Source organism: Danio rerio, chromosome 3 (genome assembly GCF_052040795.2).
Source record: "Danio rerio strain M-AB ecotype USA chromosome 3, GRCz13ab, whole genome shotgun sequence".
In the NCBI taxonomy this organism is placed as follows: domain Eukaryota; kingdom Metazoa; phylum Chordata; class Actinopteri; order Cypriniformes; family Danionidae; genus Danio; species Danio rerio.
Genome location: NC_141023.1, coordinates 50,779,676 through 50,804,553, shown reverse-complemented (window position 1 = coordinate 50,804,553; position 24,878 = coordinate 50,779,676). Strand labels below are relative to the sequence as shown.

The following is a 24,878-nucleotide window of genomic DNA, read 5'->3' as shown; positions in this document are numbered from 1 at the left end:
TATTGTATATTGATGAATCCCCTTGGATTAAAGAATATAAAAGATAAAAGAATATTTAAGAATGTACATTTATTTAATCATCCACACACAACAGCCACAACAGCCCAATAAGCAGCATTCCTTTAGCCCCTTTGAATGAGAGAGGGAGATATATATATGGTTAAACTTTTTAATTCATATACATGATTTTCTAGATTTTATATATATATATATATATATATATATATATATATATATATATATATATATATATATATATATATATATATAATCTAGAAAATCATGTACATGAATTCAAAAGTTTAACCATTTGTTATGCAATTAAATTTAGATTAATATTTATTATAAGTAATAAAAAATATATATTTTACCATGTTTAACTGTAATATATATTTCTGGTTTAAACTTGGAAGAACCAAAAAGGACACCTAACTGTTAACTGCACATCTTTAAGTATATAAGAGCAATACCCACCTATTGAATGGTCTCCCTTCTTTCCTCAGTTGTTTGTCAATTTTTTGATTAAATTCTTCTACTTCACTGAAATAGAGAACAAGTACTAATGGGTTAACGTAAATATCAGTAACAAAAAGGTTCCCTACGCATTGTGCCAAAATAAAGCATATTCTGACCTGTAATGATATTTTGTGCCAGAAGGGTAGACCTGCTCAGCATCATCTGAAGACAAACCCCTCAAGACCCCCAGAGCATATATGATGGCCTATAAAAAAAAAAATCATTTAAATGAACTAATATACCACCACTGAACAGCAAATATCATTATACATGGGTCGATAAATGAGTAACACCCAGCATGCAATTTATATACAGTAGATTTTTGTAAGTACATTATTTGGTCTTGCATACCTCTGGAAAAAGAACATCACAGATAAGCTGCACCTCATCTGTAAACCTGAGTTTTGTTGGTGTCCTGTTTAGTACGTCTTTAAGATAACCAAAAAGGTTATCTTGCTCTTCCTCACTGTCTATGTAGACAGGCACCTGGAAAGATGCTTGCTTATGCAACCGCTTAGAGGGCTTCCCTTTGAGAACACCCTATGGGCAAACGATGGTATAAAACAATTATTTAAAGAAATGTATTACACTAGAGACAAAGATGGATAAATGTGAAGATTGTTAAAGTACCACCAAATGCTCCTCAGACCCCTTTAACTTTACAATAAAGTCGTCAATTTTCCTTTCCAATTTTCTTTTTTCCTCTGTTGTGCGGACTTCAACAGCCTGAATGTGAAGTGGGATTTCCTCATAGCACACTTTTTTGGCACCCTGTACATTGGCTGAAGTTTTCCTTAGAGCAAGTTTCTGGCCTCATCAGTCCAGAAGGCAAACCGCTGACCATATCTTTGAAAAATAACAAGATTGATCTAAAATACTGCATAGCTTTTCCCTACACTACATTACCTTACAGCTTCATATAGCATGAAACAACTATTGCAAATATTTCCTATTTATCTTATGAGGACGATAGACATTATACTTTATTATACATTATCCAGCAAACACATACTATATATATATATATAAACATAAAATGGAAAACAGCACATGAAAATTTTCAAGTGTTACAGAGGTGCCATACGCTTCTATTTTGAAGCGTTCCATCAGAAGAAGACACCACCACTTTAGAATTAAAGGCATGTCTATCTGAAAGATGCGTCAAAGTGATGGGGAAAATCTTTAATTCATGATGTATCCATTTTATTCAAGATTCAAGAAGCGAAATTTAAAGTGAGAAATTTCTTCTAACATTTTCTGTAAATCAGAAGTGTCCAAACTCGCCTGGGCTAGCTAATCAAACTCTTACTAGGCTTTCTAGAAACATCTTTACAGGTGTGTTGAGGCAAGTTGGAGCTATAATCTGTAGGACACCCGACCTCCAGGACCGTTTGGACACCCCCGGGGTGTAATTGCCACACCGGTCACAGAACAAAGGGTATACTGCAATAAAAAAGATGCAAAAGCTTTTATTCACAGGGTTGACAAAGGCTTGTTTATACTTAGTTAAAAACCTTAGACCTCACCATAAGCATAAAAACCCCACAGTCATTACCACAGCTCTGGCGTGGCAAGCCCTAAAAGTAAAAAAAAAAAAGATTCAGATGAAAGCCACTGTCTATCTCTTGTAGTAATATTTTTTTGAAATAGCCATATGTTTAGTCACGGCAACATCATGCCCAGTCTTCTCAGTCCACTTTCCAGGATTAATTTGTTGTGCAAGATTTCTATAAAAAAAGAAAAAAAAGGGATAAGAACGGGGACTGAGAATATCAGTACAGCCTACAGGAACGTAGGCACAATATATCAGTACAGCATATAGGAACATAGGCAAAATATATCAGTACAGCCTATAGAAACGTAGGCACAATATATCAGTTTAGCCTATAGGAACGTAGGCACACTATATCAGTTTAGCCTATAGGAACGTAGGCACAATATACCAGTTTAGCCTATAGGAACTTAGGCACAATATATCAGTTTAGCCTATAGGAACGTAGGCACAATATATCAGTTTAGCCTATAGGAACGTAGGCACAATATATCAGTTTAGCCTATAGGAACGTAGGCACAATATATCAGTTTAGTCTATAGGAACGTAGGCAAAGTGTAAATTGTTGTATGAACATATCAAACTGTATGCCTCATTTGTGGACCTCAAAATGACTCTGTACTCAGCATTACCAAATCCAGACTCATGCATTGCATACTGGGAGTCTAAAAAGATGATCTCTCTCATGTGTGGCTTCATGAGCAATAATGTGGTATTTGAACAACAAATAAGCAAAATTTAAAAGTCATTAGGACAAAGAGTAGAGCTGGAATTCACTCTGTTGGAATATAGGATACATAAATACTACTAAATTTACTATCTGGCATCTTGTAACAGTCCCAATTCTTTACACAGAGAAAGAAGTGTTCTGGCCCATTTGAGTTGGTCCATGCTGGAAACACCAACAAGTCTTTCATATCAACATCCTCCTGATATTAATGAAATGCCTTGTTGTTATACAAATCTACATTTTTGGGACATAAATATATTATTTTCTGCATACTCACTGGAAAATTGTTAGACATATTTTTTGGTTTACGCTTCCATGTAGGAACTACGTACATGTTCTCTACATATATGTCTTTTCTCTATTTAAAAAAAAAAAAAAAAAGAATCCATTTAAAATAGACAATAATATGAAAGAATACAGTAAAATATGCATTATGATTGCACATATTACATACATGCTGCTGAGCTGCTTCATAAATCAATCTGAAACAGGCATTACCAATCTGCCAAAAAACACCAAAAAATAAATAGATCAATAAAACCAATGCAAATATAAATCAATCATAAAAAATGCAATCATGACTTTCTCCCTCCTAATTTTAACAAATTTCTCACTACTAACCTCAGAATCCATGTCTCTTTGCAGCCCCAAGCTCCAAAAGGCTTAACGGGTGAGACGTGTGGACCCATTTTTTATAATGATTTCTGCTCCAGGCAGTCTCATATCCAGAACATAGCTGAGCTGGAAATAATTATTATTATTATGGGTGTAAAACTTATTTTAACAGTATGTTTTCTACAGCAAGATTTGAAAAAGGACTTTTGAGCATGTGTGTTGCTTATGCATACAAGAATACAGTTTATGGATATTCTTGCTTTCTGATGGTTTACATTTTATTATTATTATTGTTTTAAATAAAAAGACTAAAATCTAACTTACCAATTTGTCTTGGATGGTATTTAGTTCTTCCCAGGGCTTACACGGTGTTGTGAAGTCAAGGAGTGCTAATGGCCTGGGTGGAATGAGGGAGGATGCAGTGAGGGATGATGGCCTGGGTGAAGTGAGGGGCGATGCAGCAAGAGATGATGCAGTGAGGGATGATGGACTGGGTGCCGTGAGGGATGGTGTTTCGAGGTATGATGGTTTAAGCATCTTGGGAGCTGCACTGGAAGTGCCAAAGAATGCTTTCTTGGGCATTAGCTCTTCTGAAACTAAAACAGAAAATTATTATATGGTGCCAGCATACCTCTGCATGTCCAAAATAAAATATAGGGTGAAAATCAACATGTCTCCTGTGAATCCACTGAGTGCCAGGTTAACATGGAGTTGGCATGGAAGAGTGGGTTAAAGGCATATCAGTGCACACATATTAAATCAGTAACATACTGTTCATCTTATCTTCCTCTCCTCTGCTTAGTGACATTACACTTACTGAGATGGTGAACAGCAAATGGTTTGGTGAGGATAAAAAGAAGGTTTGCCTTGATCGGCAAAACCTTGCCAAAAGCAATCATGTACCTTGGTCTGTGCACTGCAAAACTGGAACCCCCCAATCAGTGAAATACATTTCTATATATGAGCCTACAATTTCATATTTCAGTCGACTTGGAAGAGTCATGGTGTCATATGACACCAAAAAATATTCATGGCACTGTCCATGTCAGAAGACAAGGAGGTCATGCATACACAAATATATTGCCAAATGGCACTTGTTTCAGACAAACCCTGAGCTGTTTAGTAAAGTGCAAAGCACTGAGGAATTGGAATTTCTTACATCAGCAGGGGACGACAACAGATGGAGTGAAGCCGATCATCAGGGTGACAGACAGTATCCACCAAAAGATAAGGAAAAGTTAAAAGTCATGGTTCAGTAAATTCTGATGAAAAAAAAGTTACCTCCAGTTCTTCCTGAAGAGATACGTCTTCCATCAGTGTGATATAGATTCTGTATTATTAAACAGTTAATTCACTAATTCATTTATTTATTTTTTTATATTTGTATTTCTAAATGTGTCTACCTACTGTAAGCTGTGTCATCAATGTGGAACCTACTTTCGGTACCAAGAATGGAAAGAAGGCATACACAATTTTAATGATCAAGTACTTCTGGACCTCCCTTTATGCATAACAATAAGAAATATGCTACAGGTAGTTTTGGGGGAAATTTTATTGGGGGAAAATTACAGCTATAATTTTCCGAGTTTCAGGGTTTTCATTATTATGTTTTTCTTTTAGGTCCATACTGCTGTCAGCAGAGTGGTGGAATATTTGGAAAGAAATACAGGGGTACAATTTCCCTCAGCTGATGCTGTTCTGCAAGGATATCTTCACTTTGAAGCTCTTACAGAACATAATTATCAGTATTCTTGTGTGAACTGTGGAGACAATCCACCATTTGTAATCATGGACCTCCATAAGAAGGTGGCCTTCCATTTGTCAGGTAAGGATAGTTTCATTGAAAAGAGTGAAGTTAACATCTGATACTAATTTTCACCCAGTGTATGGTTTTAATTTCTGCACAGATTTGATATTTGTGTAATGTTTCTACTTTATTTCTTTAGTAAGTGACCTTGCACTGCCTCCAGAGGACTTCCAAGGAGAGGTTGACATGCACAGTTTTTGGGAGGCACTTTCAGTGGAGAGGATTGGTAGAGAATTTGTCACAAGTAAACAAGAAAAGCAAATAATTCCTATTTATGGAAATAAAAAATGACTGTGCAAATGACAATGCAAATTGTTCAAGTAGCATAATTTTAGATCCACAAAATGTTTATAAATGTAAATCTTAAGCTGTTTTAACAGTTATTTCTTATTTAATGTGATTTTCAACAAAGGTCAACAAAAAAATCCATTTATAGTCCCACCAAGTTTCCACTTTTGAGCCCCATGGATAGGAAGCAAGACACGTCGATCAAATTGTGTCCTTAATACAGAGTTTAAAAAAATTTGTCCGCCAAAACCGGCTGAGGTCTCTGAGATAACAGTGACAGAAGATCGCCTCAGAGAGGAACTGTACAGGCAAAAGGTATGTATTAGATTTTCTCTTTTTAGGAGTCATTATTTTAATCAAATACATGCCTCCTCATATATGTAATTTGTTTTACTTTATACTGTAGATTCATGTGGTTAGGAAATTATGTAAGGAGTGTGGGTTAGATTCGTCAGGATCATGAGCTGACCTCCTTCTGAGGTTGTCCTGTGAAATGAAGTCAAGGCAGACATACGACAAGATTTTTCAAAAGATCTGGGTGGCTTCAGGTAGGGTAATTTGCTTTATGTGTGTGTTACTTTGTGAAAGTTTTGCCACGTGGGTCGAAAAGCTTCCACAGCTGGTAGTTTTTAATTGTTTGAACTTATTTTTTTTTTAATAGTTTTGTTTAATATACCTTTGTGAGGATAAACATTGGTTAACTTTTTCCCCTCTCAGGTGGTTGGGCTGTGATTTTGTGCCTGTGCGGCAATGTGTACAGCATCAAATGTAACATTCGTGCAGAAAGCCCACATGACTTTGCAGACATGTTGCTTTCCTAGAAACACATGCCAAATGTCGTCATACATGACTTTGCACATGGGTTAGCAACCCACATGAACCTTAGAGAACCAGAAAGTTTGCCTTTCAAGCCATTTGAAGGACGGTTAAGAGCACCAACTCCAGACAACATAGCCAAAGCCAAAGATGGGAAACTGAAGGTCTCATTGCCTTGGCTAAATTGTAAAAAAAACATCCCAGACACTGAAGGTCATCCAATAACCGGTTCAGCAGAACATTATGCTCTGTATGACCGGTTCCATGAGGACAATACAAAAGATCCTTGTGATGTCCTGCGGAAACTTGACCTGGTCCCACAACTCGCGGGACAAGTGAACAGTCAAGTTGCAGAACAGCTATTTTCCAGAATGAAGAAAAACAATTACTTTTTAAACATGACATTACCATCGACTCATCTGTTTCTTATGAGAAATATCATACATCATCATAACATGCACAGAAATGAACAACGACTAGGCAACATAAAAAGGGCTTTTGAAAATGATGTCACAATGAACAGGCACAGCCAGGCAGTGTTGGGTAATTATTTTATTTATTTATTTTTATGTATTAAATACAATTATAAGTGCAGAACATTTATTGTTCAATTTGATTGTATGATTTAATTTTCAGCAAATCCACTGTCATCTGAGAGAGTATCCACTGTTCCAATGAACAATGATGAAGCAACTGGTGAGTAAAGTTCTAATTTTATGAGTTTGCAATTTTGAACATGCACAGATATATGTGAATGGCACCATTAACTATGTCTGTAAATGTAGATTTTATACTAAACAAATAATAAAATAATAAATGAACCATTTGTTAATGCTTAATAATTTATAGTATGCAGTTTTTATAAAGTGTTACCCAACAGTTTGAGATAACATTAATGAAAATATTCCTATACGTTGTTTTCAATTATATTGGCCATCACTTCATATTGGCCAGGTAGATATAGACATTAACATGCCTACTCAATAAACATAGATATTAACATGTGTAGACATACTACATTATAATAAGAGTCTATGGTTAAGGCATGCAAATTTATACTTAGCTAATGTGATAAAACAATGAGTAGAACACGTTTTCACACTATTATACAGAAAATTATAGGTAAATCTGAAACATTTTATAATTATTAGCCGTTAAGTCAACAGTTTCATTAAACCATGGCCACGAATTGAGAACGTCGTAATATTTAATTCAATTAGAAAATGAATTCCCAATTGGTGGGAATAATTTATTAAAAGTTAGCAGCACTCATTTTAGTTGTGTAAACTTCTCCACACTTACTATTATATTTTAATCTTCTGGAAAAAAAAAATCGTCGCATAACAACTTTCCGCAATTTTTGTCAAAGGCCCTTGAAACTAGGGTAAATCGCGGGCTAATCGAGCATTTTTGCACAAACTTTGCACAGTATAAAACAATGACAGTACTAAATAAACACCAACTTTTACAGTTAAAATAAAAACTAATAGAAAATCGGTACTCACATTATTCTTGCCATCCATGTCGTCCATCTCATTAGAGCGTGTATGATCCAATCTGGCAGGTGGCGATGTCACAAAAAACTAGGGTCCTAAAGATGCGGTCCTAAAAATACAATCCTGAAAGTGCAGCTACTCCAGTTGTGCAGGATCACCCTTCTTACCAGGATGAGCGAACCCATGCAGGGTGAAACGCAAACAGAGAGGGAGGAGGGAGCTTGCTGGTGCAGGGTATATACAGACCTTCTTAAGTTGAATGTAATACTTTTTACTACCTTTTTTAATACCTTCAAAAAAATGTAATACCGGCACGACTGCAACTGTTGTGGCGTAAATGAAATATCTTTCCAAATATAATAACATGTTGCAGATGACATACACATTTAAGTAAAAAAGAGGGATTAATCAAGATGTCACAATGGGCTTTTGTTCATAGTTTTTAATCACTGTCATATATGTCTTCTAAGAACAGGTCAGTACGGTTACGGTTGTTTCTCCACTGAGCCTGGAACAGCACAGCATGATTGAAAACCGTTCTCGGCATGCTTAGACAGTAATGCTGAAATGTGTCAATAGATTCAGCCTGATCTTAGGAGGAAATGTAAGTATTTTACGTTTTTTCAGTTTAGTGACTTATTCGTACAAATTTGTACGAGGTCAGTTGTACAAAAATGTACGATTTTAAAAAGGAGGCATGGCACCCAACCCCACCCCTAACCCCAACTGTCATTGGGTGATAAGCAAATTGTACTAAATTGTACGAATTAGATTGTATGAATTCAAATGAATTAGCCACTAAATCAAAAATGTATGAATTGCCGTGAGATTGCATTGGATAGATTCTCTGTGTCAGGGCTCGAAATTCGCTTTTTTACTTGATAGGACTTCAAATATTTAGGAGAACCAGAAAAAAATCAGAAGCACCCACCAAAAATGAATGAGCACCACTGCAAATTGTATATTAAAGAATTTATTGTATTTGAAAACAACTTCAATTAGGACTAACAAAAAACTAGAAGCAACTGTCTAAATAATTCTGAAATGACATTGATATTTGTGCAATAATTCCTAATGTCTAATAATTATAAAATGTTAATAATGACGAAAATGACAATAATACTAACAATTAATTACATTTCTCATTATCACGCTGCCTCAAATGTGCTTAAATGTCAGTTATGTGCTATAAAAGGTCCCACTGTTACATTATAAAAAATACATTTATGGCTTGCATTTAACAAAAATGAAGCATTGCAGTAAAAAAATATATATTTTGCACTATTGTTTTTATTTGCATGTCAATTATTAAATAATATTTCTGCTACAAAACAAACAAAAGATTATAATGAATCTGAAAGCTTCAAATCAGTCATCGTTAATTAAATAGAAAAATAATACACATCTCCGGAAAAAATGAACAAAAGAAAGGTAGAAAAGTCTCACTTCTGCCACTCTTTAAGTTTTGGTATCGGTTTGTGTCATTTTAAATGCTCAGTCCTCAGGCCCAATATATGAGTGGGATGATGACCATCGGTGCAATACCGTTCTTTGTTATGAGCCGCAGTTTCAGTTTAAAATTAGTAAAGGCGAGCTTTTTTGGCAATGATGTGTACAGTGTTAGATTTTACATTTACTGCTTATTTGCGCTAATCACGCAGTGAATGCAATGCACTTGTTTGATCTCAACTGGCAGATCAACCATCACCACATGATCACCATTATCGGTGCCATTATTTGTAACTTTAGATGGGATTTGCAAACCTGTTTACTTTTCACTCTTCAGCCGTTTGCATTTCCAGCAGTCAGAAAAGATCCCTGTCATCTGACAGCGGAAAGCATTGAGTGATTGATAGTTAATATGAACCAATATAGAATCAGGAAAGACAGATTCAGCATTTTTTTTTAGAAAAAATCAAAACAGGTCGCGCCTTTATATACAGTCGCTCAAATGCTCCCAAATATAATATGAGGGTGCATAGACTAAATGTCAGGTGTATATGGAACTAAAATGGTCACAATTTCAAGCACTGGTGTGTTGACCTGGTGTGTAAGATCACCTTACATGATATCGCTCAGATCCTACTCTCAACATAATAAATCATAATAAATCCACTCAAATTTTAGAATTAAGACCTCCACTTAAAACAAATTGAAAATTTATCTAAAAAATTGGGTTCGAAAATTTAATACCTTGTCAGATGACGTTTATTTCTGCTCAATGCCCTTAATGTTAGGTAATTTGATTTACTACCTTTTACAACAACCTGAGAAGGGCGAAAGGGCCAAAAAGCAAAAATGAAATCCAAATAAAACAACATCAAAAACTGGCATTGAAGTCTAAAACGGTAGAGAGACAAGACAGCACAAAATTAATAAAACGAAGCACAAGGTAAACACACACAAAGATTAAGGTACAAGAAAATGAGAATGAGAGGAATAAATATGGAGACTAATGAAGAGAAACTAAAGAAATGAAAAGATAATGATCTAACAAGTAGAATGAGTTGGTGGGGTGAGACAGTGGAGCACATGGTAAGCTGACAAAGCAATGCCATGTGCGCTGAGAAAACAAAACAAATGAAAGTGATGACAACATGCATTGTTTTAAAAAAGTTTTTACCTCATTGAGGTGCAGTTAATCACATATTGTTGGAACAGATGTTTTGATCCCAGTTTCTTTGCAAACCCTTTCTTGTGGACATAGTAATACGCATTAATACTGAGTCATAGTAATACACCTTTGTCGATTAATATGGTGGGCAGGGAAAACCGCACAAGTCATTATGGGTTCAGCCCCAAAATCGCAGGGATATGGATTCAGCTTTAACATTAGAAGGAAGATGTGTTTATATCAATCCAATATGACTGTGTACACACTACAACTTCAAATCAGAAAAAGCTGGAATAGTATGGAAAAAGCAAATATAAAAGAAAGTAGGGATTTCCAAATTTACTTTGACTTGTATTTCATTGCAGACAATGCCAACACAACATATTTCATGTTTTGTCCTTCCAATTTTATTTAATTTGTAAATATACATCCTTTCCTGTCATTCAGACCTGCAACACATTACAAAAAAAAATTTGGACAGAAGCAGTTTAGGGCCAGTAATCAGGTAAATTGGTTGAATAATGATGTGATTGTAATTATGATTTGGTACAAAATCAGCATCCAAGAAAGGTTTATTCCTTTAGGAGCAAAGATGGGCCGAGGATCGCCAGTTTTCCAACAAATAGATGAGAAATTTATTAAAAATTTAAAAAAAAAATTTCTCACAGAAGTGCACAAGAAGTGCGCAAGCCTAAGCAGAAATACCATGATCTCCAATGCATCAAGAACTGCATCAAGATACGCCATTGATCAATATACAATATTATCACATGGGCTCAAGACTACTTTGGCAAACCTTTGTCAAGTACCGCTATACAGTATGTAGTTACAGCAACAAATGCTAGTGAAAACTGTACTGCCAAAATGAACCCCTATGATAACAGTGTGCAGAAGTGCTGTCACGCTCTTTGGACTTAGGCATCTGAGATGAACCTTCACATAGTGGAAATGTGTACTATGGTCAGATGAATCAGTATTTTAGGATTTTTTTTTTTTTTTTTTAGGGAGAAATGGATGTTGTGCTCCAACTGTCTCTTTTCCTGGCCTGTTATTTTCCTGCTCTGCACTTTCCTGCTCTGCTCCTCTCCTGATCTGGAGTCTATCTTCTCTGCATCTTTGAGGCCTACTTACTCTCTTTATCTCTCCCACCCTGCCATTTCTCCTTCTAACTCTGATAACTTTAGTTTTACATTTAAGCTGGGTATCATATGTTTTTATAATTTCATGTTTTATCATTTTTTGAAGTTATTTGCAACTAATACAGTTTTTAACCATAGCAAGTTGTTGCCAATAAATCATTTCATTATACAGTTTTTTTGTGAATTACTTTTGGTTTAACATAAACACATACTTGCTCCATATTACAATACAATACAATCCTGTAATATCAACGCTGTCCCACATTTTTAACTATTACTACTGCCCTTATTTCTATTTTTGGTATAAGATTGCAGATGGATGGTTTGACTAGAAATGTACAGTTTTTTACCAAACTGATAACTTTTTAGTCATTCAGCAAGGCTATAGTTCGAACTGCTGTCGTTAATAACCCATTCTGACCAATAATATCTGGATGCAGCCTTTATGATGCAAGCTGAGCTTCCATCACTCAGTGATGCATTGTCAGACACAATGCACTCAATGGAGTGAGTGATGACACTGTGACGGGTAGGGTTAGGGGTGGGGTTGAGTGAGCACATTAAAAAGCATTGGATGCAGCTCAGTTTGCACTGCACTAAGTCTGCATCCAGACCCCTCTCATTCTGACACACATGAAACACTTCTTTACTTGATGTCTTCAGTCCCTAAATATCTTTTGTGTTTTATGAAAAGGAATGGCAGCATTACAAAGTGGTAAATGCTTTAATGTTCAAACCTTTTTTGAAAAATGTTGTAAGAACCAAAATTGGAATTTGTTTATTTAAATAATAATAATAATAATAAACCCACAAGAAACACATTAAATAATGTGCTGTTGTATTGTTAGAAATGAATTACAAGTCAAAGTAAATTTAGAATTTTTGGATTTAGGGTTGTATACACAGGTCTGTCAACAGAGATTACTTTTGCATAAAATGTTACTTAATATGTTACTATATACATAATAACATAAAACAAAGATATGAAACACTCTCACTGTCAAACTCTGTCTCTTTTTGTTGAGTGTTAGCTTTAAGTAAAAATTAGTCATTATAAAAAAGTTTTTGTTATTGGAAATAACAAGCAACAATCTCTTCAAACATGTACAACTAGTGCACTACATGTAGCTCAACAACAATAACTACAATTAATATTTGACATATCAATTGTGTTCTCTTGAGGACACATAATAGATTCATAAGAACAAACATTGCCTGGTAGGTTTACAAATGCAAATATATATTTTTAACAACTATAGATCCAGACACAGATCAGCAGCTAATGCTGTAATGATTTTGCCATGGCATGGATAACCACATGACATTGAATTGATTCATGAATGTATGTGTGCTGCACTTCTGAAACATTTGTTAATAACTGATAACATTTTACAAATACTGATAACCAGGCATGGCAATGGTGGGCTTTGCGTGATTGAGCACCTGCTCTTTTTTTCTTGTTGGAGTGAAAGTGCCCCATGATCCTGAAAGGAGGATAAGATAAATGTTAATGTGTGACCAAAATCCTTCTAGATCTATTGCTAGAACTAAAATAACTATTTGCAGTTGTCAAGTTAGTATATCTCCTGACTTTTGACCAGGAAGTATGAAACTGCTTTACAGACACACCTCTTTACACGTGACTCCAAAAGCAATTTTAGCATCTAGGAAAGTGAAACTTATGTGACTCCAAAAGGAGGAAGCTATTTTAGCATCTGGGAAAGTGAAACTTATGCTTAGTTTATATGTTTTGTCTTTGTGTGCCTCTATATTCGTTCAGTAAAATGGCAGAGGTGAGAATTTCAGTGGATCAGATTGAGTTTATGTGTCCAGTGTGTTTGGATCTCCTAAAGGATCCGGTGACCCTCCACTGCGGACACAGCTATTGTAAGAGCTGTATTACAGACTTCTGGGATCAGGAGTATGAGAAGAGAATCTACAGCTGCCCTCAGTGTAGACAGAGCTTCACTCCAAGACCTGCTTTAGCTAAAAACACCATGCTGGCTGAAGTGGTGGAGAAGCTCAAAAAGACTAAACCTCCTGCTGACTGTTGTGCTGGAGCTGGAGATGTGCAGTGTGATGCCTGTACTGGAACAAAATACAAAGCCGTCAAGTCCTGTCTGCAGTGTCAAGAATCTTACTGTCAAACTCATTTTGAGCGTCATGAGGAGTTTCACTCTCGTAAACCACACAAAGTGATTGATGCAACTGGACAACTGCGGGACATGATCTGCCAGAAACATGGGAAAGAGCTGGAAATCTACTGTATTACTGACCAACAATGCATCTGTGAGCTGTGTAAGGAGTATGAACATAAAAACCACGCAACTGTATCAACAGCAGAACAGATGACAGAGAAACAGGTACGAGCTTGAAGAGATTGTTCACCTAAAAACAACAATCATTCATCATTCACTGCTTGGTCTTTCTTTCTTTTGTGAAATTTAAAAATATGATCTCCCATATATATATATATATATATATATATATATATATATATATATATATATATATATATATATATATATATATATATATAAAACATTACATTTAAACTGGGTACAATTAACATAATATTTCATGTTTTATCATTTTTACAGTTATTCATATCTAATTCAGTTGAAACAATAGCAAGTTATTGTCTTTAAATCATTTCATTTTCAAGTATTTGTGAATTACTTTTGATTTAAAATCAACATTAAATTGCTCCATATCACAATACAATACAATCACATAATAGCAACACTCTCATACATTTTAGCTATTATAACTGCCCCTATTTCAGTTTTTGGTATAAGAATGCAGAAGGATGGTTTGAATAGAAATGAACAGTTTCCCTTCAAGAGGGGTACTTAAATGCTATGTGGAAAACTTCCACTATGAGGATTTCGACATCCAATCATCTGAAAGAGTAAAAAAAAACAGGCCAATTAAATGCCAATATGTTGGCGATGTCAGCGTGCACAGCTGGCGTCAACATCCATTTTGCTTTCAGAGTCTTTCATGAAGCTTTTGAGAGAGTCTTTGAGGGTATCTCCAACCTGTTTCTACAGAGGAAAATCGAGAAGCAGATTTTCCTAGTCCAGAGTGCGTATACGCAGTGGCGTACCAATGTAAGCCTAGTTCCTAAGGGAGTTATTGGAAATGCTATGTTCCTTCACCACAACGATTGTCACTTAGCTTTTGAGCATTAAAATCTTTTCAGCTAGAAAATTATGTCTAGCATGGCACGAGCTGCGTCTTTATAGCAAGTCTAATTGTCATTGATACCAACTGTGCCCGCTGACTCGGCCAACTCATTGGCATTTCATTGGCCCATTTTTATACTCTTTCAGATGATTGGATTCTGACGAAATACCCATGGTGCAAGTTTTCCGCATAGCATTTCCATTACCCCCTCGGGGAATGAGGGTTACAACAGTAACCAGAGTGTTTTTCACCAATCATTCTGATAACTTTTAGTCATTTGACAAAACTACAGTTCAAACCGCTTGTGTTAAAAATCTATTCTTACGACACAAAAATGCCAGCTGACCCATCAAACCAGAGACCTTCTCACTATGAGGTTGACTACGCTACCCACTGCGCCGCTGATTAGAAGCGTTACCCCTACTATCTCCCGCTTAAATAGACTTGTCAAGACTACTTGCTGCAAAACATTAAAATCAGACACAAAACCTTTCAGAGCCGCAATAGATTATTAAGTGGTTAATTAAATGCAAAGTTGACAAAAAGGAAAACTGCTGAATTGGCTTGATGGAGCAGCTCAGTTCTCAAACAAACTGACAAAATGTTGATTAATTTTAATTAGAAAATAGTGTTCATTATGTAAAGAAATGTGTTGTTTTGAATAGGGTTGAGCCGATAGACGATGCCATCGTCCATCGCCGATGGCCAATAGACAACACGATGCTGAGCCGGTATCGCCGATCCTCAGCCCCACCACCATCGCAAACCTGCTTGTGAAAAATTCACACTTAGACCCCATTTACACTAATACGTCTTACAGTGTTAAAATGGAATTTTAGAACAAAAATGATCCACATCCACACTGTTTTACTTAGCATTTCTAAACAGCCGTCCGTCCGCTGAAAACGCACATCACGTGACCACACACAAACACAGCCAGCCAGCCAGTAACACACTGTCATGCGCTCCTCTGAGCTCCAGAAAGCAGTGCACGTCGGACAGTTTATCAAGGATGTACCGATGCATCACGTCTCACTAGTTGTTAAACGAGATATTCAGACATCCAAAGTCTCCCGGAAGTTCCGCGAGTCTCTATGCATTTGTGGGATAATCTCCCGGAAATCATACATCTCCCTCCCGATCCTCAAATATGTTGTGCACCTTTCTCACCCCCGGATCCCCCCTCGCCCTTCAGAAACCCCACGCACCCTTCTTATCTTATTAGTTTGTATTTATAATGTTGAAAAATAAATATAGCAGCTAAATTATCTAATTTTCCCAAGCAATCCTTCTTGCCTGATCCCTATTATCTGATCACAAAAATTCTTCTCCTCACAAATACTTTTATATGGAATATCCAAAATATTTTATAAGAAATCAAATATCTTTTTTATTTCTAATGCTGGTTTGGAGCAAATGTTCTGCTTAGTTATTTATTGCAAATGACATTTGTTAAATTATGAAGAATTTCTTAATTGATTAAATATTCCCATCACCCCTAAATAATGTGCTATTGTTTTTGATGACATACCATCTAGAGTTATAAGATTATTTCAAGATATCCCCTATCCCACGCTCCACAGCTCCATCCTTGCTCTTTACCACCTGACCTTTCATCCCTGCCATGTTCCACCTCTGCTCCTCTCAAACTACTAAGATATCCACACCGACAGTGCTATTTTTATTTTTTTTTGGATTTATTTTATTAGCTTCCTTTAAGAGAGTGATACGCAACAATAACTTATTTTGAAAAAGCATTGTATGACCCTTAAAATAGAATAAGAAAAATATTTAACCAAAACCATTTTGAACCATCGCTAGAACTAAAATAAATAGTGATTATTAAACTAGAACATCTCTTGACTTTTGACCAGGAAGTATGCTTCAACAGCCTCAAAACAAACCATAGGCGACAGTAACAATGAGACAAAACCAACTAGTAACTATTAAATGCTAGTTTTGTGACAGTAGATTGCCGTCATTTATGTTTTCTCTAGCAAGAGCTGAAGGAGAGGCAGGTAAAGCTTCAGCAGAGAGAGAAAGCTCTTCGGAAACTGAAAAATGCAGTGGAGTCTCAAAAGGTGAGTGGAGAAGAGGAGAGGTTTTTCCTCAGTCTCAGTTTGACTTTCCTCAAGTCCTCGAGCTCTTTGATTCTTACTGAAGCTTACACTGTCTCTAATGTGTGATTGTGATTTGTTTATCAGCGATCTGCACAGACAGCAGTGGAGGACACTGAGAAGATCTTTACTGAGCTCATCCGCTCCATTCAGAAAAAACGTACTGAGCTCACACAGGTAATCAGTTCTGCAGAAAAGACTGCAGTGAGTCAAGCTGAAGAACACATGGAGTATCTGGAGCAAGAGATTGAAGATCTGAGGAGGAGAAACGCTGAGCTGGAGCAGCTTTCACAAACACAGGAACATGTTAATTTCCTGCAGGTAACAGAGATTGAGAAGAACAGCATCTTAGGGAAGTTGAGCATAATACTGCAGTAAAAGCGGGACAAATAGAGAAAAGTTCAGCAGAAAAAAAAAATCAGCAGCTGATTTCTGTCAGGATTTGATTATTGTGTGAAGTGAAGGTGATGAGGTGGATTTGTGTTTTCTGCAGAGATTTCAGTCTCTCCCAGCTCCTCTTGAATCTACAGATGGTTACTTCAGTTCTTTCTTGTGTTTTGATGCTATGAAAGAATCTGTCCATGAGCTGAAGAGCAAACTGGAGAATTTGTGCAAAGAGGAGATCAAGATGATCTTAGACAGAGGTAAAGTCCTGGAGATTCATCTCCTCTTAAAAATGGTGAAATAAAATCAAATATGGAATGAAATACTGAATGAAATACGGTTAATGTGTTTTGATTTCCACAGTCACCAGCTTTGTTCCCAAGACCAGGAATGACTTCCTACAGTGTAAGTGAATAAAATAATAATAATAAAAAACAAGCAGAAAACTCAACTGTGGAACATGAAAAGATGACGAAGATAAAGATATAGAAGATAGAGGAGTTTAATAAATGTTGATTAATGTTAAGAATGATGGCTAAGTGGACTTGATTTGAAAAAGCAAAATAGTAATAAAATGATTAGCAAAAAATTATATTAAGAATTAAAACGAGATTCTTGTTTCATTACATTGAATAATCTTATGATATAAAGTCAAGAAATAGCATGATATTATTTGCCAGACAGTAAAATAACAAAGCTCAAAAACATATTTAATGTATACAACAACATTTCAACTGTAGCACAGTAGAAGACAAATACAAACAAAACAAAAATTGCCTCAAGCCATTAACTGGTTAGTAAGAAGAACAGAGTTCATCCTGACAACAGCCCATATGCCTTCAGTGGTTCAATCCCCCTTAATACTGACATTGGGGAACAACAAAGAACAGAGGTAGCAACACATCGTCACTTTAGAATTATTAGATTCTATCTGACATTTGTGTCAAATTATTCATATATTCTTATTAAATAACAACTTATTAATAGGATGTGATTTTTTTAAATAAGTTGTTTACATTTTAAGAATTTTGATTAAAAAAAAGTAAAAAAAAAAAAAAGGTCGAACCCTAGCCTAAAGAAACACATAATCAAAGTTGACTAAATAATGCTACGCTACACAAAATTGAGAGGAAACCTGAAAAGATGTAAAAAGACATGTAAATGTGATGCATTTGAAGCATTTTTTTGACATTGAGATGAAATGTTACATTTTACAATGTTGAAAAAGAAAGTTATTAAATAATGTCATTTTTTTTATTTGTGCATATATAGTCAGTGAAACACTTTTCAGTGTTTATTAAACTCATTTGCTCATTGTGTGTTTTCTTTTAAAGTCTTTAAATTCGATATTAAGCCTTGAGGGGCAAATAATTAATTTAATTCATGGGGCAAATACTTCAATAAATATAATTCAAAAGTTTATATTAAGCATAAAATTCAATAAGCATAAAATCAATAGTTAATATAAAGCATGCAATTCAATAAATATGACCATGTTAATTCCATAAAATTAACAGCGGCACTGGATAAAATATTTAACATAGCCTTGTGTGCTAAATTTCAACAAGAACAAATATTCACCCTAAAACATTAAGTAAATGTTATAGAAAGCAAAAAAGTAACTTTCATTTAACATTCATTTACATTTTTTTATGTATTTCTTGATAAGTAGTCCTTCAGTTAATGAGCTGCCAGAGAGAACCTTATAATTCCAAGAGGAAAATAGAATAAGAAGGTTCTATCTGCATTTGCCCTGTTTCTTTTACCCCAATTTGCAAATGTGAGAAAATTTTTGATTTATATTGAGCATACATTTCAGAATTAAATCATTCAGAACACAGATAGAAACTTATAATTCTAAGGTGATGACATGTTACTAAGAGCTATTAGATTTTCGAGGGTCATTTACCTGCACATGCACTCTCTCTTTCTCTTGCTCCATGAATTAACATAAAATCTAGGTGGAGATGGACAATTATGGGAAATCTGTCTATATATAAATATTAGTGGTGGGCCATTATTGGCGTTAACGTGCTGCGTTACTTTTATCGCACGCTAAAAAAATATCGCCATTGATCTATTCTCAAAGTTAAGTTGGGAGCTAGGTCTATTCTACGCAAGCTGTGATGACTTTCACCTTGATATTTTAGCACAGATGTATTCCTGACTGATGAGCCGTCTGACAAAAAAGTGCCCTTCTGAATCAAATCAGCAGGATGCCTGACTTTAACTGGAGTTCAGCAGTTTAACTTTAACTCACGAAAATGTAGTTCATAACGGTGACAAACTGAGGTGTTAGACGCAAATAAGGAGTAAGGATTGGTGAGAGTGTTATGGAATTTAATAATGCACGCTAAATGGAAAGAAAAAACTTCCACATTTCGCGATGTATATATATATATATATATATATATATATATATATTTATTATTATTATATATATAATAATATTTATTATTATTATTATATATATATATATATATATATATATATATATATATATATATATATATATATATATATATATATATATATATATATATATATATATATATATATATATATATAAATACAGAGTTGAAGTCTGAATTATTAGTCCCCCTGTTTATTTTTTCCCCAGTTTCTGTTTAACGGAGAGAAGATTTTTTTTCAACACATTTCTAAACATAATAGTTTTTATAACTCATCTCTGTTAACTGATTCATTTTATCTTTGTCATGATGACAGCACATAATATTTTACTAGATATTTTTCAAGACACTTCTATACAGCTTAAAGTGACATTTAAATGCTTAACTAGGTTAATTAGGTCAACTAGGCAGGTTAGGGTAATTAGGCAAGTTATTGTATAACGATGGTTTGTTCTGTAGACTATCAGAAAAAAAAAATTGCCTAAAGGGGCTAATAATTTTGTCCTAATTATTATTTGTCCTAAAATTAAAACTGCTTTTATTCTAGTTGAAATAGTACAAATAAGACTTTCTCAAGAAGAAAAAATATTATCAGACATACTGTGAAAATTCCCTTGCTCTGTTAAACATTGTTTGGGAAAAATAAAAATAAAAAACAGATGGGGGCTGATAATTATATATATATATATATATATATATATATATATATATATATATATATATATATATATATATATATATATATATATATATACTTTTTTTTTTCAGCTTAGTCCCTTTATTTATGAGGAGTTGCCACAGCGGAATGAACCGCCAACTTATGCAGCATTTGTTTTACATAGCAGATGCCCTTGCAGCTGCATCAAATATAAAAAATAGCAAAAGAAACATAGGACTCTAATTACATAGAAATCCACAAAAGTGTACATTTTCAAATGAACAATGCCAAAGGATAAAAAAAAAATCAAGCAGATTCATCATTGCTGATTCTGATATTTTCTCTCCTGCAGATTCCATTAAGCTCACTCTGGATTTACACACAGCTCACAAATGTCTGTCTAAGAAAAGAAAAGTTGTTACTTGTACTAAAAAAGAGCAGCCATATCCTGATCATCCAGACAGATTTCATGACTGGCCTCAGGTTTTGTGTACAGAGAGAGTGCGGGGACGCCGTTACTGGGAGGTGGAGTGGAGTGGAGATAAAGGTGTATGTATATCAGCATCTTATAAGAGCATCAGCAGGACGGGAACTGGTAATGAGTGTGCATTTGGAGGAAATGACCATTCCTGGAGTTTGTTCTGTTCTCCATTAAGATATTTATTTTGGCACAATAATATTCAGTCTGATCTAACTGTAAAGCCTAACAGCCATAAAATAGGAGTATATGTGGATGTAGGAGCGGGAACTCTGTCCTTCTACAACGTGTCTGACGAAATGAGCCTGATTCACACATTCCAGACGACATTCACCCAGCCGCTGTTCCCTGGGTTTACTGTTGGCTTTGGATCATCAGTGAAACTGAAACATAGATAGATTGTAGCATAAATTATAGAGTGATTTTATTTAAAATCCTCTAAGCTGAATGAAGAATCAGTAATGGGGAGATTTTTTTTTTTGCCTCTTTTCTCTTACATTAATGCTACAGAACATCTACAACTGTGACTAAAATAACACATCTGAATAAATGTGAATCAAGTTCTCATGTGAGATTGCAGTGTGGATCTAGAACTGTGTTTTTCTCAAGATGTTTTCTTTTTGTGGAAATGACATTCATTTAGTTTTATTATAATGACTTAAATCTTGTTGAATGAATGCATTCGTAGTCCTTTTAAAATGTACAGTTGAAGTCAGAATTATTAGCCCTCCTGTCAGTAAATAATATTTGACCAGATATTTTTCAAGACACTTCTATACAGCTTAAAGTGACATTTAAAGGCTTAACTAGGTTAATTAGGTTAACTAGGCAAGTTAGGGTAATTATGCAAGTTTTGTTTGGTTTGTTCTTTAGACAGTCGAAAATAAATATAGCTTAAAAACTAAATACTGCTTTTATTCTAGCTGAAATAAAACAAACAAGACTTTCTCCAGAAAAAAAAATATTATCAGACATGCTGTGAATATTTAATTGCTCTGTTAAACATCATTTAGGAAATATTTAAAAAATCAAAAAATCAGAAGGGGGCTAATGATTCTGACTTCAACTGTAAGGGCTTTACAATCTAATGGTCATTATTATTACCTTTAATTGACGTGACCGTTGAAATGGTCAAATACAATTCATTATTAAGTATTTTTTGAAATTATTTATTAAACAAAGTAACATAAATCTATTTCATTATTACACTGAGAAGAATCCAGTGATCACATACATGATTTGTTAAATATATTCATGAGATTTATCTGTTTATTTGATGTTTGCAAACCGTACGAAATATATTTCTCCAATTTTAAATGCATTTAAAAATATTTAAATGAGTGTACATTTCATTTTCAATTATTTACATTTGATTTAATTTTATTTCTTTAAACTCTATGATGACAGGACTTGTGTCATCGACTCGGTCCCAGTCATTCCCCTCTCTGGCCAGCAGAGGTCATCATCACCGGATTTCTAGACATTACATCAGCCACTTAAACTGATAAGCACACACACCTGTTCCTCATCCCGATAACGACCCACACTCACCTATTTAAGCCACACTCTCACTACAGTTCAGTGCGAAGTCTTGTTCTGCCACGGCTAACACTACTGAACGGTTCTTGATCATTGCCTGCTTTCCTGTTGACAACTTTGGACTGTATTCTCGACTTTGTTATGCCTGCCCTGAACTCTAGCCTGCATCCTGACTTTGATCTTCGCTGCCTGAGTTTGACCCATGCCTGAATATTCACCCTGTGTTTGCCAGTCACCAGCCCTTTGACTAACTACTACTGTGTTTTATGTGAGTTTGCACATGCTTAACATCTGTGTGCTGTTTGTTATTAAACTCTGTTATAATAAATATACTGCAAATGGATCCCTCTGTGTCAGACTGTTCGTTACAACTAGCGAGATCTGTCATTAAAAATGTTTCATTGAGGATTTTTTAGAAGTTTAATATTTTTGACTCTGAACATTGAATAACAAATGACTTTTTGTAAAGCTTCTGGGAACTCAATTGAATAAACAAGGAAATTGCAAACTTTATTTTTTCCTTTTTTTTTTTATTAGTTTATGCTTGTTTTGGAAAGACATTTTAGTAAAAATACTGTAATACATTAAGCCACTGTAGAAATTTGTGTGTGAAAGATAATACATGTGTGACCAGATGACTGTTATCAGTGAAAACGAGTTAGCGCAGGGTAAATGAAGTGACTTACAATCAGGAGAACAATTAAAGTTTTTATACAAGTTGGTATAACAAGATACAAGTATTCTTAATCGTAAATGTAAACAAGGAGGGAAAGTAAACAAAAGAATAAAAAAACAAACCACTAATGGCCACTGGTTCCTCAGGAAGTGAGGACAGATGTGTCAACAATGTTCTCACCGCACTCAACTCACAGCAATCACACTGCAACCTAAAACACAAAATCAATAATGTGACCAAATCACCACACAATCCCAACCACCTTTTTTTCCAAGAGAACCCACTGGCCACTGATGGTATAAAGCAAATCCAAAATAGAACCTACAAAAGAAAGAAAAGTATAACAAAGGAAAGTACAAAATACAAACAGTTGTCAAACTAACAGCATAATAAACAACCCGCATTCAACAAAACATCAAAAAGAAAAAGATTCAATAACAAAACTATTATATTAGATTTTAAAGTAAACAGCAACTGTACATCCCTAAAAAAGGAAAACAGAGTTCATTACACAGGAGCTCAGAATATAAAAATCACAAACAGAATAAAACATCCTTTAAATAAAACACACATTAAAATAGAAATAAAAACTCTTTTTAGTTTTAAACAATACCTCTAAGATCCATAATTTTCCATTCTGACACTCAGGCAACAGTCAGTAGGCAATGATCCCATAATAGCACTAAAATAAAAATGATAACATCATTAAGACACAATCCTAAAAATAGTCTATTAAAATCATAAAACCACTACATCTTTAAATAAGTTTGCATTAAAGATCTGGCAGCATTAATCCCGTTTGCTTATCACGTGAAGTGTTGACTCTACAATGTCAGTTTATGCATGCCTTAAAAACAGTAAACTCGGTGAGAAAGAGAGAGAGAGAGCGCACATCATACAAATAAACTCACTACCTAACGGCCATTACGTGCCACAACTAGAATGCAAAACCGAGAGGCAAAAGGGCATACAAACTTTATGACTCACTTTTATAGTGCTGAGCTCTGTACAACCTGTTGTTAATTTACGCCTGCAACCAGGAAATAAATTGTCTGCACGTAAACAACAACACTTCCTTACATGGCACTAAGCCTGCTGGGTCTTGTAGTGCCCACATCGTCTCTTTACACATGTAAGGGATAAAGTACATCAAGAAGGGTTGTTATTACCCAGAATAAAACCTCACAGACTCATCGGCAACCTGATGCGAAGCAGAGTGATGTTGTATAAGCCTGAAGGGCTTTATTCTGTGAAAACAACTGCCTAGATGTACTTTATCCTGCTTATTACACGGCTACTTACGACAAAACATACAAACAAGACATAAGCTATTCTACTGAGCTGTATTAGTTTATTAATTATTGACAGTAGCTAAAACAGCTGATGGTGTATACACTAAACCATGAATTATTTAGTCAGAAGATGGCGCCAAATTGTCAAAAATGCAAAGCTGACAGAAATAAATTGAGCTAAATGGAACCTACACTAACCTATCTATTATTCAGTGGCAAAACCCACCAAAAAGGTCAAAAACAGCAGTGACAGACAAGCAGATATTAATGTGGATGTATTGTAAGTCATGCTCGTATTAGCTAATCGGGAGGACCGGGAGAATTCCCGGTTGGCCGGTCTGTTTTTGGCTGTGAGGGCCGGTGTCCCTAGCTGCTTGCACTCTCAGCAGTTGCACTTTTTTCATTTATTTATTTATTTGACCATATCCTCACTCTTTTTATTCATTATTTTGCCACAGCTTCGCTCTTTTTATTTTTTGTCTCGCAGCCCCGTGAGCAAAACGCAGCCTGCAGGTTAATGATGACGTTACTATTATTCGACTCCAAACAGAGGCACCTTAG

At 35.0% G+C, this 24,878-nt stretch overlaps 2 protein-coding genes, 1 long non-coding RNA gene and 1 pseudogene across 4 annotated transcripts; 2 read left to right on the top strand and 2 right to left on the bottom strand.

The window, feature by feature from the left end:
* Positions 1–52: 52 nt before the first annotated feature.
* LOC147846034 (PWWP domain-containing DNA repair factor 3B-like) lies at positions 53–2,895 on the bottom strand (annotated as a pseudogene). The gene is made up of 7 exons (XR_015481555.1): positions 2,886–2,895; positions 1,601–1,661; positions 1,147–1,362; positions 868–1,056; positions 633–721; positions 475–540; positions 53–129 (listed from the first exon to the last, which is right to left on the bottom strand). The product of XR_015481555.1 is annotated as a PWWP domain-containing DNA repair factor 3B-like (transcript).
* A 180-nt stretch (positions 2,896–3,075) lies between these two features.
* LOC147846033 (uncharacterized) lies at positions 3,076–7,984 on the bottom strand. Its single transcript, XR_015481244.1, has 5 exons — positions 7,830–7,984; positions 3,738–4,009; positions 3,420–3,539; positions 3,253–3,300; positions 3,076–3,156 (listed from the first exon to the last, which is right to left on the bottom strand). It is a non-coding gene; the product is annotated as an uncharacterized LOC147846033 (long non-coding RNA).
* Positions 4,030–8,424, top strand: ftr41 (finTRIM family, member 41). Its single transcript, XM_087245141.1, has 9 exons — positions 4,030–4,946; positions 5,034–5,238; positions 5,360–5,464; positions 5,633–5,823; positions 5,915–6,056; positions 6,226–6,867; positions 6,961–7,020; positions 7,889–8,054; positions 8,296–8,424. The coding sequence occupies exons 1-4, from the start codon at positions 4,938–4,940 to the stop codon at positions 5,677–5,679; spliced, it is 366 nt and encodes a 121-aa protein (XP_087101267.1). The 5' UTR covers positions 4,030–4,937; the 3' UTR covers positions 5,680–5,823; positions 5,915–6,056; positions 6,226–6,867; positions 6,961–7,020; positions 7,889–8,054; positions 8,296–8,424.
* A 3,018-nt stretch (positions 8,425–11,442) lies between these two features.
* Positions 11,443–22,692, top strand: LOC147846032 (tripartite motif-containing protein 16-like). The gene is made up of 6 exons (XM_087245114.1): positions 11,443–13,936; positions 16,760–16,843; positions 16,967–17,200; positions 17,373–17,523; positions 17,627–17,668; positions 20,685–22,692. The coding sequence occupies exons 1-6, from the start codon at positions 13,319–13,321 to the stop codon at positions 21,206–21,208; spliced, it is 1,653 nt and encodes a 550-aa protein (XP_087101240.1). The 5' UTR covers positions 11,443–13,318; the 3' UTR covers positions 21,209–22,692.
* The last annotated feature ends 2,186 nt before the right edge of the window (positions 22,693–24,878 follow it).